At 40.8% G+C, this 15,141-nt stretch overlaps 3 protein-coding genes and 1 long non-coding RNA gene across 7 annotated transcripts in view; 2 read left to right on the top strand and 2 right to left on the bottom strand.

Annotated features, from left to right (window-relative positions):
* The window catches only part of LOC111446145 (protein CUP-SHAPED COTYLEDON 3-like), an 8,952-nt gene extending 4,590 nt beyond the window's left edge, over nt 1-4,362 (top strand). The window contains exons 2-4 of one of the 3 annotated variants that reach the window (XM_023084829.1): nt 1,245-2,147; nt 2,734-3,008; nt 3,329-4,362. In XM_023084829.1, the coding sequence (XP_022940597.1) occupies nt 1,946-2,147; nt 2,734-3,008; nt 3,329-4,189 (1,338 nt within the window). In that variant the 5' untranslated portion in view covers nt 1,245-1,945 and the 3' untranslated portion in view covers nt 4,190-4,362. Of the gene's footprint in view, nt 1-1,244; nt 2,148-2,490; nt 2,670-2,699; nt 3,009-3,328 lie in introns of those variants that run through there. The other 2 variants (XM_023084831.1, XM_023084830.1) reach the window with 2 other exon arrangements.
* Nucleotides 4,363-6,035: 1,673 nt separating this feature from the next.
* Nucleotides 6,036-7,298, bottom strand: LOC111445848. Its single transcript, XR_002710930.1, has 2 exons — nt 7,065-7,298; nt 6,036-6,232 (listed from the first exon to the last, which is right to left on the bottom strand). It is a non-coding gene; the product is annotated as an uncharacterized LOC111445848 (long non-coding RNA).
* Nucleotides 7,299-9,121: 1,823 nt separating this feature from the next.
* LOC111446244 (protein PLASTID MOVEMENT IMPAIRED 1-like) lies at nt 9,122-12,093 on the top strand. Of its 2 annotated transcripts, none has more exons than XM_023084971.1 (2): nt 9,122-9,235; nt 9,266-12,093. In XM_023084971.1, the coding sequence occupies exon 2, from the start codon at nt 9,313-9,315 to the stop codon at nt 11,908-11,910; it is 2,598 nt and encodes an 865-aa protein (XP_022940739.1). In that variant the 5' UTR covers nt 9,122-9,235; nt 9,266-9,312; the 3' UTR covers nt 11,911-12,093. The 2 variants fall into 2 exon arrangements, with proteins under 2 accessions (XP_022940739.1, XP_022940740.1); XM_023084972.1 differs by having other exon boundaries at nt 9,122-9,232.
* Nucleotides 12,094-12,119: 26 nt separating this feature from the next.
* The window catches only part of LOC111446245 (protein MULTIPLE CHLOROPLAST DIVISION SITE 1), a 3,994-nt gene continuing 972 nt past the window's right edge, over nt 12,120-15,141 (bottom strand). The window contains exons 3-6 of the mRNA XM_023084974.1: nt 14,585-14,751; nt 14,077-14,464; nt 12,444-12,651; nt 12,120-12,343 (exon numbers count right to left, since the gene is read on the bottom strand). Coding sequence (XP_022940742.1) covers nt 12,445-12,651; nt 14,077-14,464; nt 14,585-14,751 — 762 coding nt within the window. The 3' untranslated portion in view covers nt 12,120-12,343; nt 12,444. The remainder of the gene's footprint in view (nt 12,344-12,443; nt 12,652-14,076; nt 14,465-14,584; nt 14,752-15,141) is intronic.

The raw sequence follows: 15,141 nt of genomic DNA on the forward strand, positions 1-15,141 counted from the left end.
CCTCCCTCCTCCCTCCTCCCTCCTCCCTCCTCCCTCCCTCCCCCCTTCTGCTCCCATTTGTACGGGCTTTCCTTTTCTTTCTTTTCCCCCTTGTAAGAGATGGTGCAAATTACCTAGTCTGCCCCTACTTCTTTGAGCTGTAAGCATTGGTGTTGTTAATTAACAAACACGGAATGGGTCGAAGAACGCCAAATAATGGCCTTGCCTTCTCGTTTTCTGTTTTCAATTCATTTATGAGTATTGAGAATTTCTAATATATATATTCTTTTTTTTATAACATTTGAACACAAACCCCAATCATTCCTTATGAGATTATTGCCGAGTGGTCCCTGTATTATCCAAAAGTTTCACTTTTCTTCTGCTTCGTTGCCTTGCAGCTCCACTCGTCCAGCCACCCAACCTCCTCCTTGCTCTTTACTAGTACTTCGTGGTTACTCCTTCGCCTTGTGTGTGTGTGTGTCTATATATATTACCTTTTTACACTCGGATTTGAATCAAACACGAGAAATCGACGAATTTGAGGCCCCACGCAACCTGTTGCCTTTATACACATTGACTTGTCATTTCATTTGCATCCTCCCAATATAACAAAAAACAAGCCTTCCTTGGCACGTGCGTGGGTGTAATTGCATGCATTCATTCCTCTTCCAGTTGCCAAAAAGAAAAAGATAATAAGAATGATATTATCTTTGTGAACACATTAATAAGCAGCAGCCCTTGCATTTAATGGGAGTGTGCACTGTCTTAAATTCTCATGGCCCCCGCACTGACTTTTTCGACCACAGTCTTGTTTGACAACGCCACACATCAACGTCTCCTTTTCCTATTCGTCTCGCGAAGACCATTGATTAGGGGAAAAAAAATCCTTAAAACGCTAAGCAGAAGAGGTGTGGCTTGGCTTACGTGTGGGTGAGGAACAGTGGAGAGTTCCCATTCCAGCTCAAAGTAATTTAAAGAAAACGAGAGGAGGGCAGAGGGTGCCCAGATAGGCTTATGTAAACCTACCTATTTGGCTATTACAGTGCATCAGTAGATCTTTGGCGTTGCAGTTGTATTATCTTTTACTTCACTCAGTGGTTATAACTATTCTTGTGTTCATTAAATAAATTGTTGTTGTTGTTGTTATTATTGTTATTATTATTATTATTATTATTATTATTATTATTATTATTATTATTATTATTATTATTATTTGGTGATGATACGTACACGTGCAACGCCGACTGATTTCATTGCATATGCAGCCCACCAAAGCATTCAAATCATTTATTACAATCAAGAGCCCCACCCTAAGTTAGTAAGTTCTATTCCATTCGGCTCTGCCTTCTCTTTCTTCCTTCCATGCCCTCATTTTTCACTGTTGATAGTATTATTGTCCAATGGGTGTCCTTTCATTATTCATAATAATGTAGAGCATATGAATCCATAGACTACTAAGTTTTGGCAGGCGTGGGAAAGAATTAGTGTGATGATCTCACTATTTGTCTCCCTTTCCCTCATGTAGATTATCTCACTTCTACCCTCAAAACAAACAAAACATACGCACGCATAAATCCCTGCATCACCCTAAGTTTTGCATTTAACATTCTCCCATAGACTACTAAGTATTCCCTTTCTCTTTTTTCTCCCAACAAAAAAAACACATTAATAAAAATATGATTTTGTTGGCGACCTAGTCCGGGAAGGGAAGGGAAGGGAAGGCCTTTTTCAGGTGCGTTTCTGTAGGCCCCCATGAAAGCGTTTTAAGAATCTCAAATCCTTATCTCTCCGCCTCCTCATTTCCCCTCATATTTTTCTTTCACTTTACTTTGGTTTCAGTGCTTTATAATCATACCTATATAATTTACCCTTCCTTTGTAATAATCACTCTCTCCTCCCATTCTCTTTCCCTCAACTCTTTCTTCTCTCTCTCTCTCCCCCTCTCTCTGGACATCTGCGGACAACCATGATGGCAATGGAGCAAATCTTATCCGAGCTAAATGGCGAAGAGTTAAACGAGCAGGGATTGCCCCCAGGGTTTCGGTTCCACCCTACTGATGAGGAGCTTATCACATTTTACTTGGCTTCAAAGGTTTTCAAAGGCAGCTTCTGCGGGGTGGAGATTGCTGAGGTAGACCTCAATCGATGTGAGCCATGGGAGCTTCCAGGTACGTACTACACTTGTGCTTATGATTCTCCTCACCTTAGTCACCCATGCAGCAGCGTTATTAAGTAACTTCAAACATTCACCCTCAGTTTTTAAAAATTGTATCAAAATCTTCCTTCTTCCATCTCCATATCATACTTTTTTGTTGCTGTGATCGTAGATTTTCGGTCTTTCTTCTCTAAGATAGGAACAGAAAATGTGGTTTTTGTTTTGTTTTTCTTTTCCTATTAAATCATCACTTTTGCGACGTCCAAACTGAGGAGTTGAAGTTAATTCAAGTTCATAAGTTGCATCTTTCTTGTCGCCATAATGCTAGAGGTAGGTTCATGTCAACTTCAATCTAATGCATCAGTGGGGTTGCAGCTACGATTATTTTTCCATTTAACAACGCTACAAAATCTATCTCTCCCTGTAAAAGTATCTCAACTGCCGACAAACTGGTATTCTCTAATAAAAGAAATGTGCAGCTCAAAGAGATAGAGAGATGGAGAGAGATGGAGAGAGAAGGGAAGGGGTACTTTAGTTGGAGACTAGATGTGGTGGGTTTTAGTAATAATATGCATTGTTGTGTGTGTTGATTGTTTCAGATGTTGCAAAGATGGGCGAGAGAGAATGGTACTTCTACAGTTTGCGTGACCGGAAGTACCCAACAGGGCTAAGAACAAATAGGGCCACCGGAGCTGGTTACTGGAAAGCCACCGGAAAAGACAGGGAAGTTTACAGTGCATCCAATGGATCCCTACTTGGGATGAAGAAGACGCTGGTGTTCTACAGAGGCAGAGCCCCGCGTGGAGAGAAAACCAAGTGGGTCATGCATGAGTACCGCTTAGACGGCCATTTCTCTTACCGCCATGCCTGCAAGGTAATGCCAATAATGAACTCGCCCCCGCCACCGCACGTGCACTCTCGCACCGTGCGAACCAAGCTATTAACCTGCAATGCTTAACCCTATTCTTTTGTCCTCTTCCGGGTTGACTTATGTTATATATATTCCATTAAAGTACTGCCTCTTTCCAATGCTACACTATTCCTCTTCTATTATTTACTTTGGGGGTAAGTTTTGATGTGATGCGATTGATTTAACTACTGCTAAGTTTTATCTCTGGTAATGGCGCAACGTGCTGTAGCCCTTGCTTTTCTTTTTTATTTTTTTTATTTATTTATCTTTTGTGTCGGTTGCAGGAAGAATGGGTTATTTGCAGAATATTTCACAAGAATGGGGAGAAGAAAAATCCAATGTTCCCGTGTCACGCTTATCTCCTGGAGTCTGCTGCTGCTGCTGCTTTATCATCGTCCACTACTTCCAACTCCTTGCCTCCGTTGCTCGAGACGACTCCAACAACACTAATAGAGTGTCAATCTCAAGCCGCAATGCAGGCTTTCCAAAACCCTTTTCAGATTCATCAGCCTCCTGAAAGCGACCTGAAGAGCTTCGTAAGCTCAGTCGTGTCCCAATCCAACCTCCTTTCCTCGAACGAGCAGCCGTTGCAGCAGCAGCAGCAGCCCCCTTATTCACACAAACCACCACCACCACCACCCCCTATCTCAATCAACACCATCTCCATAACCACCAATAACATAAACCCCATTGCTAATGCCAACAGCAACACGTATACTCCGTCCGCATCATCATCATCATCATCATCATCACTGCTGCCATCGATTCTCTTCAAGTCTCTCCTCTCACATCAAGATTCCACAGTACTACTAAAGCAGCAGCAGCAGCAGCAGCATCAACAACAACAGTGCGATGTCTTTAAACAGTTCAAAGCGGAGGCCAGCTTTACAACCCATTTCGAGCCCGCTGAGGCCAACTCAGACTTCATGGATATGATGAAGATGCAGCCAAACCCCCCCTCTTACCATCAACATCCCATGTCTTTTGAAATGGAATGCAGTTCACCACCAGCCGCGGCTGCTGAGGTGTCTGTTCATGACATATCAACTTCAATCGCCTTCACCAAGGCCGGCTATCAGACAATGTTAGATCCTCACATCAACATCGTCCATGCCCATGGAGAATCTTGGCCTTTAGATGCTTAACATCTCTTTTCGTATTTTTTAACTTTTCGCTTACTTTTTTAGTACTCAAGTACGTGGTTGTAAACTAGTATGCGTCTGTAGCGTAGCGTCCAATCTGCGTGTCTGCATGTACCAAATATTTCTTTAAAATCCATGCTTTCCCTTCTCTAAAACCCATTATCCACCTCTGTACGTAAGCCTTGCACCATTGGAAAAACAGCTTCCCTTGAGACGCGTCTTGTATTTATATAAATATTTAACAAGACGCCCCATTATGCTGGGATTGGGAATATAAACATAAATGGGCGCTCTAGTAAAGATCGAGAATTAGGTGAGGGCAGGTTCAGCTGGATTTGACACCATTGATGGGATTGCAAGGTTCGTCTTTAAGTATATTTTGACGTCACCTGCAATTGATTAGGTATTTGAAGTTTGAAGAAGTTGGCAATGGTACAGTGGTGGTTGCATGCATGCTCTTGCTGTGGGCTGTGGGCTGTGGGCTGTGGGTGGGTTGGCTTAGGACTAAGGAGGGGCTTCCTCTGCCCTAGGCCAACCCTCAGCCTCCTCATCTCAATAATAGCAATGAACAGGAGCAATAGGTGGTGGTGGGAATAAATTTAAAGAGCATCATTTAGTAAAGAAAATAAAGCTGTGATGAATCTGAATCACGCGAGTGGCACAGAAAAGTAGCCCCTAAGAATTATTAGTATATATCAGAGAACAGACATATCTACTCCGCAGCAGGAATAATGACAAAATAAAACGAGTACGGCATGGGGCCATCAAAATCAGGTTTGGATTCTAAAATCTTGAATCAACTGTGAACCAAAGGACCCCAAATCCTTTGTTGTTTTGTCCCCAACCCATTCATAAAAAACAGAGTTATTCGGCCACAAGAATACCTGACACAGTTTGCAGTGTAGTGTAGTGTAGTCCCATTATCCTATTGTTGCCATGCCATGCCATCCCTCCCCTCCCCTCCCCTCCCCTCCCCTCAATCATTGCACACAAATTCCTTCCAATATTTCAAAATCTATTTCCAAAACACAGGCTAAGGCCCCAAATTCATGCAGCGGCCCAATTCAGTTATATCCTTCCACCGCTGGAGTCAGCAAGACTTAATTACATAAACCAATTCAGTTATATCCTTCCACTGCTGGAGTCAGCAAGACTTAATTACATAAACCAATTCAGTTATATCCTTCCACTGCTGGAGTCAGCAAGACTTAATTACATTAACCACTCCCCCCCTTACCTGAACCTGTCATTCTCATTTCGAGCTTCCTTCTACTTAAGGTCGCACCAAAGATTGGGCGACAGAGCTAATGTCATCTGCACTGCTTAAAATATGAGTAAATCTTCAAATTACTACTCTTCCAAAGGAATGCTATGAAATATCGATGCTAAGCAGAGGGACATGAAGAGAATTGATGGCAGTCCCAACAAAAACATTTTGAAACTTTTAACTAAAGTATACGATCCGAGGGAAAAATCAAACACAAAACAACAGTAGTAATTTGACTTAAAAATCACTTAATAACACTGGTGGAAGGTGAGGATGACGTCAAGTCATCATGTCCCTTGTGCCCTGGGATCAAGTAAAGGTCAAAAAACTGATTTCAAATTAACACTGGACAGGACCAAAGGGTTGGTAAATATACATTCTGCGTGAATGAATATATCTGTTGGTGTGATCATGGGATATCCACATTTCCAACATTTTACAACTGTGCCATTATCATACAAGCATATGAGATTTGCAGGTATGTATGTATCCCATTCAATGTCCACTTCAGTCACCACTTCCATGGACATATAGCCCACAAAATTTCTTCAAATTTATCAAGGGCAAGAAGAGGGGAAAAAATAAGCAAAGGAAACATATACTTCCCATTTTGAGTATTCCTCAAGGAAACAATTCATTGTTCTTTCTCCGAAGACCAAGCCCCAAAAGTAAAACAAATGACTAATTATTGAGACATAATGCAGTAAGTCCATTACACACCATTATCAACAAAAGAGGAACACAAATCTGCCAATGCAAGCCTACATGATCAGACGGTCCTGTACCACAAGAAAACAGAAAATCAACTCCAATTCCAATTTTATCGAATGGAAGAAAATAAACCAGACAAAAGCTTCTAATGCTTACATAGCAATGAACGCGATTCTCAAACATTTTCAGCAAATTTAAGTGATAGTTTGAAACCCATACAGGAATCAAGGAATTATCAAGCAGCAAAGATACTCAGCATTTAAACCCCCTGGGCAATGGGATGGCTGGTTTGTAGGAAAAGGCTCTTTCTTTTCCTGAGTGTGCCGGGGGGTTATTATCGAAAATAAGCAACCTTACGTTCAAGAGGCAAATCAATGAGGAAACTAGGGAGATCAACTACTAATACGCCCATTAAATGGCTGGTAATCTAGATGACGACACAATCAATTATGGCGATCCTATAAAAAGATAAACACCTTGTATGTTGAATCTAATAGAGCCTACTTATTTCATCAAGTTCAAACTTAGTTTATTCTGCCTACTCAAATTCAAATTCAAATTAAAAAAAGAAAAGAATTATCACGTTATAGTTCGTGTCGAAGTTATGCGAGGCAGGATAATAAATGTAGAGAAAATTCAAATACGTCTTAAGCAAAATCTCGAATACATATTCATCAATTAAAACAGTATCAATTTTTTTATCGACGAGTATCAGATGCACAAAGCATCAATTCTGATTGCAAACACGACGAGCATTTCCTCAATAGCAGATAACACGTTCGTTCACGTAAAAATATCCCACAATCAGACCAAATCATCTATCAAAATTTTAGAAAGAGAACAGCATAACGAGGAAAATTATAAATCGGTAGCCCTAAGAGAAGGCAGATCGAGACGAACCGATAGGTGGAAGAATGGGAAAGAATCCTATTTGGAAGACTTATCGTCATTCTTGAAGTAAGCATAATCTGGAGGAGAGTAAACGAGAGCTGCGGCCATGGCTCCCGGAAGAACAACATACTTGGCGAACACGGCGAGCTTCCTCACCAGCGGCTCTCCTTTCATCAACGCCATTTTTCTGCGGATTTCACCGAAAGGATCTTCAACACGAAGTGATCTACAAGTCCAGATCGAAGTCAGTCCATTTACGCTATATACGCCTATTCCGCTCAAAATATGGGCCTTTATTACGGGCCTGCATTTGAAGCTGGAAAATGCTACTAAGGCCCATGAACACTCAAAATTGGGCCTTGATTACGGGCCTGCAGTTTAAGCTGGAAAATGATAGTAGGCCCATTCACACTACAATTTGGGCCTTGATTACAGGCCTGCATTCTAATGTGGAAAATGCTAGTAGGGCCCATTCACACTCAAATTTTCAAAACTATTTTTATTTTATTTATTGGTAAATGTCAATTAATGATAATTTGATAAATAATTTTTATGTTCATTTGTAGACCATTTTATTATTTATGGGTAAAGTGTATCATTAATAGATAACTTTTAGGTTTATTTTTGTGACTATTGTTAATGGACCGATGCACATAATATGTGTATGATAGTTTTCTATTATTGATACACAATTTTATATTTATTAGCAACCATATTTCATAAATTATCTTTATGTCTATCATTCACAAAACATTTCTATATTTATTATTATAGCTTATTAATATGTCATATAATAGATGTCAGTACATTACACAAATCATATATTGACTATATGCTATTTGTATTATTGTTGTTTATAATAAACTTTTTTTTTTTGTTATTAATATTAAATTATCATCGATTTACTATTTTTAGTTTGTTGATATATATATATATATACTTGGGACGATTAGGGATTGGCCAACTAGCCCTAATCGTAAATCTAATCGGTTATTAGAAGTCCGAATACTTATAAAATTTGTCATTTGTACCCTCTAAAGTTGGTGAACTTAATGGTTACTTTTTTCATTTTTTTCATGCATGCAACCTTTATACGGCTATATGGGAATGTTTATTGCAGCACCTAAAGAGGTGAAAAGATATTCTTAAATAAGGTGTATGGAATCAAATTTTCATATTTTAAGTTATTTAAAATTATAGAGGTGAGGTGAGGTGAGGGAGAGAAATGGATGACTTTGCAACTCAAATTAATTCAGAATTATGATAAAAAAAAAAAAAAAAAAGAACTCAACACATTGGATATGTTGTCAAAAAAATAGAGTCGCATATATCAGTGGATAAGGCCTTGTCTGGTGACGGCGTCAATGGAGGCTGGAGCCACCTCTGGGAAGCCGCTGCCGGACAAGGTGGGGGCATCGGTGCCGCCGCCCTGAATGGGCTTGGGCTCAATATGGCCCTCCACCCCATACCCCTTGTTTTTGTAGTCTTCCAAGTCCTTGTATTTCACGTAAGGACTGCTCTCCAGTGGCAGCAGTTCTTCCACCGAACCCTTCTCTTCTTCTGTTCCCCGCCTCATTTGCTGCTGCGGCGGCTCGTGCTCTTCCATCTTCCACATCTTCTTCGCTCTCTCTTTCTCTTTCACCCTTTACTACTTATGCACCCTCTCGTACCAATTACGTCCAATTCTTTCCAAAAATTCAGCTCTTTTTTTAACCTTTTTTTTTTTACCCACTTGACCCGCTCTCTCCCCCCGTCTCATCCCCCACTCATAATTTTACATCTTCAATCATATAATTCTAATTCTAACCCCATTTCAAATACTAAAATTTGTAAAAAAAAAATAAAACAAGTATACTTATTATGATGGAATAGTGTTAAAATTATTGTAATTAGTTATAGCATTAATTATCTTATGACGACGGTTAGTTGTTATTTAATTGTGATTAGTGATAATATTGGTTAAAAATTAAAGTGGCAGTTGAAGTTTGAAAATTAGCAATGATTGAGGAATGAGCGAGAAGACAGTGGGCATTGAATGCAGAAGGGACCCGAAGATGGAAGAAGAAGCCGTGTGTGTCGCTCAAGCTTTTGTGCCCAGAAAATTTTGCCTGGCTCTCCATGCTCCACCCGCCGCTTTCTTTCACCTATCGTATCTCCCAATATCTCCACCTCTTACACTCCATGCTCCTCGCTTTTTCTCTTATCTGCTTCTCTTCTTCCTCCTCCTCCTCCTGCACTTTTGGCTCCAACCTCATCAATGGCCACTCATCCCGACACGCCGGAAACAAGGGATTCCAATACCCACCTTCTCCAGGAGCTTGAGGCACTCAGCCAAACGCTCTACCAAACCCACACCTCCTCCACTACTCGAAGAACAGCCTCGCTTGTTCTTCCTCGGACCTCTCTTCCTTCTATTCCCTCTTCTGAAGATGTGGGGGCCATCCACACAATCAACAAGCCCCGGTCCCGGCGTATGTCTCTCTCGCCATGGCGTTCCCGCCCCAACCTCGATGACCATCATAACTCCCAATCCCAACCAAACAAGGTTTCTTCTAATCAGCCCGAGCTGAGGAAGTTGGATGAAGCCACCCCCGAGAAGAAGGGGATTTGGAATTGGAAGCCTATTCGAGCTCTCGCCCACATCGGAATGCAGAAGATTAGTTGCTTGTTCTCTGTTGAAGTCGTCACCGTTCAGGGCCTTCCCGCCTCCATGAATGGGCTTCGACTTTCCGTTTGCGTGAGGAAGAAAGAGACCAAAGATGGAGCAGTCAACACAATGCCGTCTAGGGTTTCGCAAGGCACTGCGGATTTTGAAGAGACGTTGTTCCTCAAATCTCATGTTTATTGCACTTCTGGTAACGGAAAGCCTCTCAAATTCGAGCCTCGTCCGTTTTGGATTTACGCTTTCGCTGTAGATGCTCAAGAGCTTGATTTCGGAAGAAGTGCAGTGGATTTGAGTAAGCTGATTGAAGAATCCATGGAGAAGAGTAGCGAAGGAACGCGAGTTCGACAGTGGGATATAAGCTTCAATTTGGCGGGGAAAGCTAAAGGAGGAGAACTCGTCGTCAAATTAGGCTTCCAGATTATGGAGAAAGACGGAGGAGTTGGAATTTACAGTCAAGCTCAGCCGAAGGAATCCAAATCGGGAAAATCTTACGGGAGAAAGCAATCGAAGACCTCCTTCAGCGTTCCTAGTCCCAGATTAACTGCTCAAACCGAAGCTTGGACACCATCGCAAACAAGAGAGACAACAGATCATACAGGAATGGATGATCTGAACTTAGATGAACCAGCACCGATTCCGTCAACTCCCCCGTCCATTCAGAAATCAGAAGAACCGAATATTGAAGATTTCGATCTCCCAGACTTTCAAGTTGTCGACAGAGGAGTTGAGATTCAGGACAAAGGGGAAGAACTGGACAAAGAAGAATCTGAAAAATCCGTGGAAGAAAAGTCGACTTCAAGCGAGGTAGTCAAGGAGGTTGTACACGATCAGGCTCATTTGAATCGATTATCGGAACTCGATTCCATTGCACAGCAAATAAAAGCTCTGGAATCAATGATGGGAGATGAAAATCTGGGCAAAAACGATGAAGAATCCGATTCGCAGAGGCTTGATGCTGATGAAGAAAACGTAACAAGGGAATTTCTGCAGATGCTCGAGGAAGAAGACGGGGATGGCTCATACATAAAAGACAGCAAACTCGATTACCCTGAAATCCGTCGTTACCAACTTGAAGAAACAGAGGATTCCTCTGAAATTGAATCCAAATCGTACCTTCCAGACCTTGGAAAGGGGCTGGGCTGCGTTGTTCAAACCAGAGATGGAGGCTACTTAGCCGCCATGAATCCATTAAACACCCAAGTTTCAAGAAAGGACACTCCAAAACTAGCGATGCAGATATCGAAACCATTCATTTTATCCTCCACACAGTCGCTGAGTGGATTCGAGTTGTTTCAGAGAATGGCTTGCAGCGGGGTCGAGGAACTGAGCTCCAAAGTAATGGGATTGATGTCTACGGATGAACTGATGGGCAAAACAGCAGAACAAATAGCATTCGAAGGAATTGCTTCGGCAATCATTCAAGGGAGAAACAAGGAAGGAGCAAGTTCCACCGCTGCCCGCGCCATTGCTGCAGTAAAATCAATGGTGGCCGCATTGAGCACGGGAAGGAAAGAGAGGATTTCGACAGGAATTTGGAACTTAAACGAAATCCCTCTAACCATCGAAGAGATTCTAGCCTTCTCTTTGCAAAAGCTCGAAGAAATGAGCGTGGAAGCCTTGAAAATCCAGGCCGAAATGGCGGAGGAAGAAGCCCCATTTGACGTATCGGCTCTGAATGTGAAAATTGGAGGAAAGGATCAAAATCAAATGCACCCCCTGGATTGTGCAGTTCCGTACGAAGACTGGATAAATAAATTCAACTTCACTAAATTTGCAAGCCAATTGGAAGATCCAGAATCCATCACACTGGCGGTGGTGGTGCAGTTAAGAGACCCACTAAGGCGATACGAAGCCGTGGGAGGCCCTGTGGTGGGTCTGATCCACGCCAAGGAAGAAGAAATGGAAGAAAAATCAAGCAAATACGAAGAGGAAAGAAGATTCAAGGTGACGAGCTTGCATGTGGGTGGGTTGAAGGTGAGGGGCGGAGGGAAGAGGAACGCGTGGGACAGCGAAAAGCAGAGGCTGACGGCGATGCAGTGGCTAGTGGCGCATGGGATTGGGAAGGCGGTGAAGAAGGGAAAGCATTTATCATCCAAGGGACCAGATTTGCTTTGGAGCTTGTCGTCGAGGGTAATGGCGGACATGTGGCTCAAACCTATACGAAATCCAGATGTAAAGTTTGTGAACTAGAAGAAGAAGCCGTTTGAACTACGGTCAGTAGCGGTCACAGCGGAGTGAGTTCGTCGTGTGTTCATATTTTTATTATTTTCTATAGTTAATAATAAGAGAGAATTAGGAGCAATTGCATAGTTCATTTTGTATTTAGTTACAGAATTCAAATAACAATCTTATGTGTTAATGTTAGCAGTTCAAGTCAATTTTCAGATTACAATCGAGACTGCAATAAGGCAGAGAATTGAACGATTATACCAATTCAACAAAAGTACATATTTTTGAAAGTTCTGCCTCAAAACACAGAAATACATTCACTACTGATGGCCTACGGAAACAAGTCTGCACGCATTGATACTATACAGTAAGCGCCTCAACAACTAACTTCATGCGTTCTGCAGATATAAAAAAAAAAAACAATGGCAAAAAGATAGTCCTATTTACAGCAAGCCTGCATTTTAAATACACAAATTCTAAATTTAGAGGAACCTGATAGATTGTTGGGATGGTAAAATGATTATGTTTATGAACACAGCAGAAAAAACCCTGACCTCAGGATTTCTGTGCTTCATCAGATGTTGATTTAACACCACCGATAGAACTTGGATGAGGTCCCGAGTTTGGAGGCTTGGACTCCCCAGCTTGGTGATCAGAAAAACTCCGTTCGTCTTGTTCATCTGTCTTGGATTTTGATTTAAAAGGCCTCTCAAACTCCGTGGCACTTCCAGGATCTATAAATAAATTATTCAGTTTCTGTTCCTGCGCAAAACGTAAATATAAATATTAAAAGGTGACTCATAAATATAATTTAGTGGACAGGCATCATCACTTGAATAATTAATTTCATATTAATCTCGATCTAACCCAAGGCCCAGGTAACGGGAAATGAGAATAAATAGTAATCATTTATCGTACAAACCGACGATTTTTAAGATGGGAGGGAAGAGGAACAACTTGATGTAGTGCGCCAAATGAACAATAAAAAATTTAATGAAGATTAAAACGTCCACTACACATCACAAGCGTTTAGATGTAAACTTCCTACGAGTAATTACCTGGATTTTTAGGCTCTTTTCTGCATAATCATTAAATCTCGTCCCAAAACCAAACTCCCCACCCCATTTCTCCCTCTAAATCAATAAATAAATAAATAAATAAGAGCTTTTCCATTTTCTCAAGGATCCCTACAACTCTTTTTCTAGCTTCCTTTCTTAATAAGTTTATTATAAATACCATAATTAAATACCAAGAACTGCATGCGAATAATTCATCCAACAGATGCAGAGTTCTGTCCTTCTGTTGCTAGTATATCCCTAAATATGTACAATAAATACTCAGAACTAGAATGTATCAAAAGGACACCATTAGCTGGCATCCGCAAAGGGAACATTTATAAAACTTAACCCAATGATATGTAATTCTTGAAGGTTATAATTCAAATCATCAAGGAATACAATCCGTTCTCACATATAGGCAAAACCAGAAAGTTCATCTTTCAGTGATATTTGTGATTGCAGAAGAATTAAATTCATTTCATTGAAGAAAGTAAATCACAAAAGGGTGAGAAAAGCCTCAAATTTAGACAAGGAAGATGCATTTAAAAAGCACTTCAAGTTGGCACAAAAAGAGTTTGAACAATAATTGCAAAGGAGGTGCATATAACTTTCACCACCTAAGAGTGAGTAACAAAAGTGGGAGAATCCAAAAGCGGGAGAATCTCAGAAAAGGCAAGAGAATCTACCTTTATCCTAATAAAGCTCTTCTATTTTTATCTAACCAAGTGGTCCTAAAAAGACTCAAATAATTGAATCCATAGAATCTTCTCCTTCTCGAAGCCAATGGGGTGTCCACCGAATGTGAAAGGGATTAAACTTGAAAGAAATAGATGAAATGCTATTAATATCTTTAGGAAGGCCATTGGCCGCCGATTAAAAGAGAGGATAAGTTGGTAAAATTCAAAAAAGAGGCAGAAGATGAAAAGGACTTGGCATTTCTCATTAGTTTTGCTATGCAAAACACCAACCAGGGGAGAGAGCCGTCTTAAGTTGTCTACCTGAATATTGCTTCATTTTAGTTCCCCATTAACACGCAGCAATTGATACATATGAATTTAGTAACTAAAGGAATGAACATGAAGACACCACAGAAACCAGTACAAAGTATCAGAGATTCAGAGGTACTCACATTCTGGAGTGCTTCCAGCTTTCTCTGCAGAGCCTCATGCTCAGCTTGAATACGGAAAGGAACACCATGCTTTTGGTACACGTTGTTCTGGGCTAAGTCTTCGTCAATATCACTAGCTGTTGTTGCGAAAGGATGGTTTGCAGGAATCCACCTAACTGAATCCGGGTCAACATCAGGAGGAATTGAATCTCCTTCCTTGAGAAACATGGTTGGCCTCTTCCACTGATATGCCCGGGACCTCCGTTTCTGATGAATACTTTGTTCCTCCTTGGTAAGTGTAACTGGGGCCAACCGATAGACCTTTCCGCACATTTCAACCGACGAATTGCTTTTGTCAACCTTCACCAATGGGTTGTTAAAGGGATCGTTGTATTTTAAAGGCTTGGAACTGGAAGAAAAGATGATTATAGAGAAAACTAAAAGAATATAATGGAAACAAGTAATACATAACATGACATGACATTTTAGCAAGTAGAAAGGACAAAGCATTCAAAGATTTAATTCATACATGCCTCTTCTGTCAGATCTTAGCTGACCACGCCTGACAAGATCAGCCACTGATCCGGAGTGACTGTTCCTGGACTTCCCCATGAAATATACTCTTGCAACTATTGCTAAACAAGCAGTTACAATGAAAAACCCAATTGCAAGCCCATTTCCAGTACATTTGTTCATCTGGAAAATAATGTGATAGGAGAGTAAGATATAGCAAGGTAATCCAAAACAAAATATATGATTTGCGCTAAGAGTACGGTCACAAAAGTTTCGAGTTTAAAGAAAAAGACACTATACGTTGTTGCAAATTACATTTAATTCTTTGCGTTCAAAACTAGCATATGCTTATATCCAGTCCACTGATATTCCATCCCAAACCAATTTCTCAAAACCATTCATGATGCAATGCAGGTTCCAATCACGTAATACTCATGGACTCAAGGTCCACGACAATTTAGGAGACAGTTCTCCTTTCATTTGCGGTAAAGAGATGTAAATTGTGTATATAGCAGTTGAAGAGAATCATTACAAACGCCTTTCCCGAGAGGACAAAAAAAAAAAAAAAAAAAA

Source organism: Cucurbita moschata, unplaced genomic scaffold (genome assembly GCF_002738365.1).
Source record: "Cucurbita moschata cultivar Rifu unplaced genomic scaffold, Cmos_1.0 Cmo_Scf00008, whole genome shotgun sequence".
Classification (NCBI taxonomy): Eukaryota; Viridiplantae; Streptophyta; class Magnoliopsida; order Cucurbitales; family Cucurbitaceae; genus Cucurbita; species Cucurbita moschata.

Coding starts and splice junctions, on each gene's coding strand:
- LOC111446244 (XM_023084971.1), top strand. CDS start 9,313: ATGGCCACTCATCCCGACACGCCGGAAACAAGGGATTCCAATACCCAC.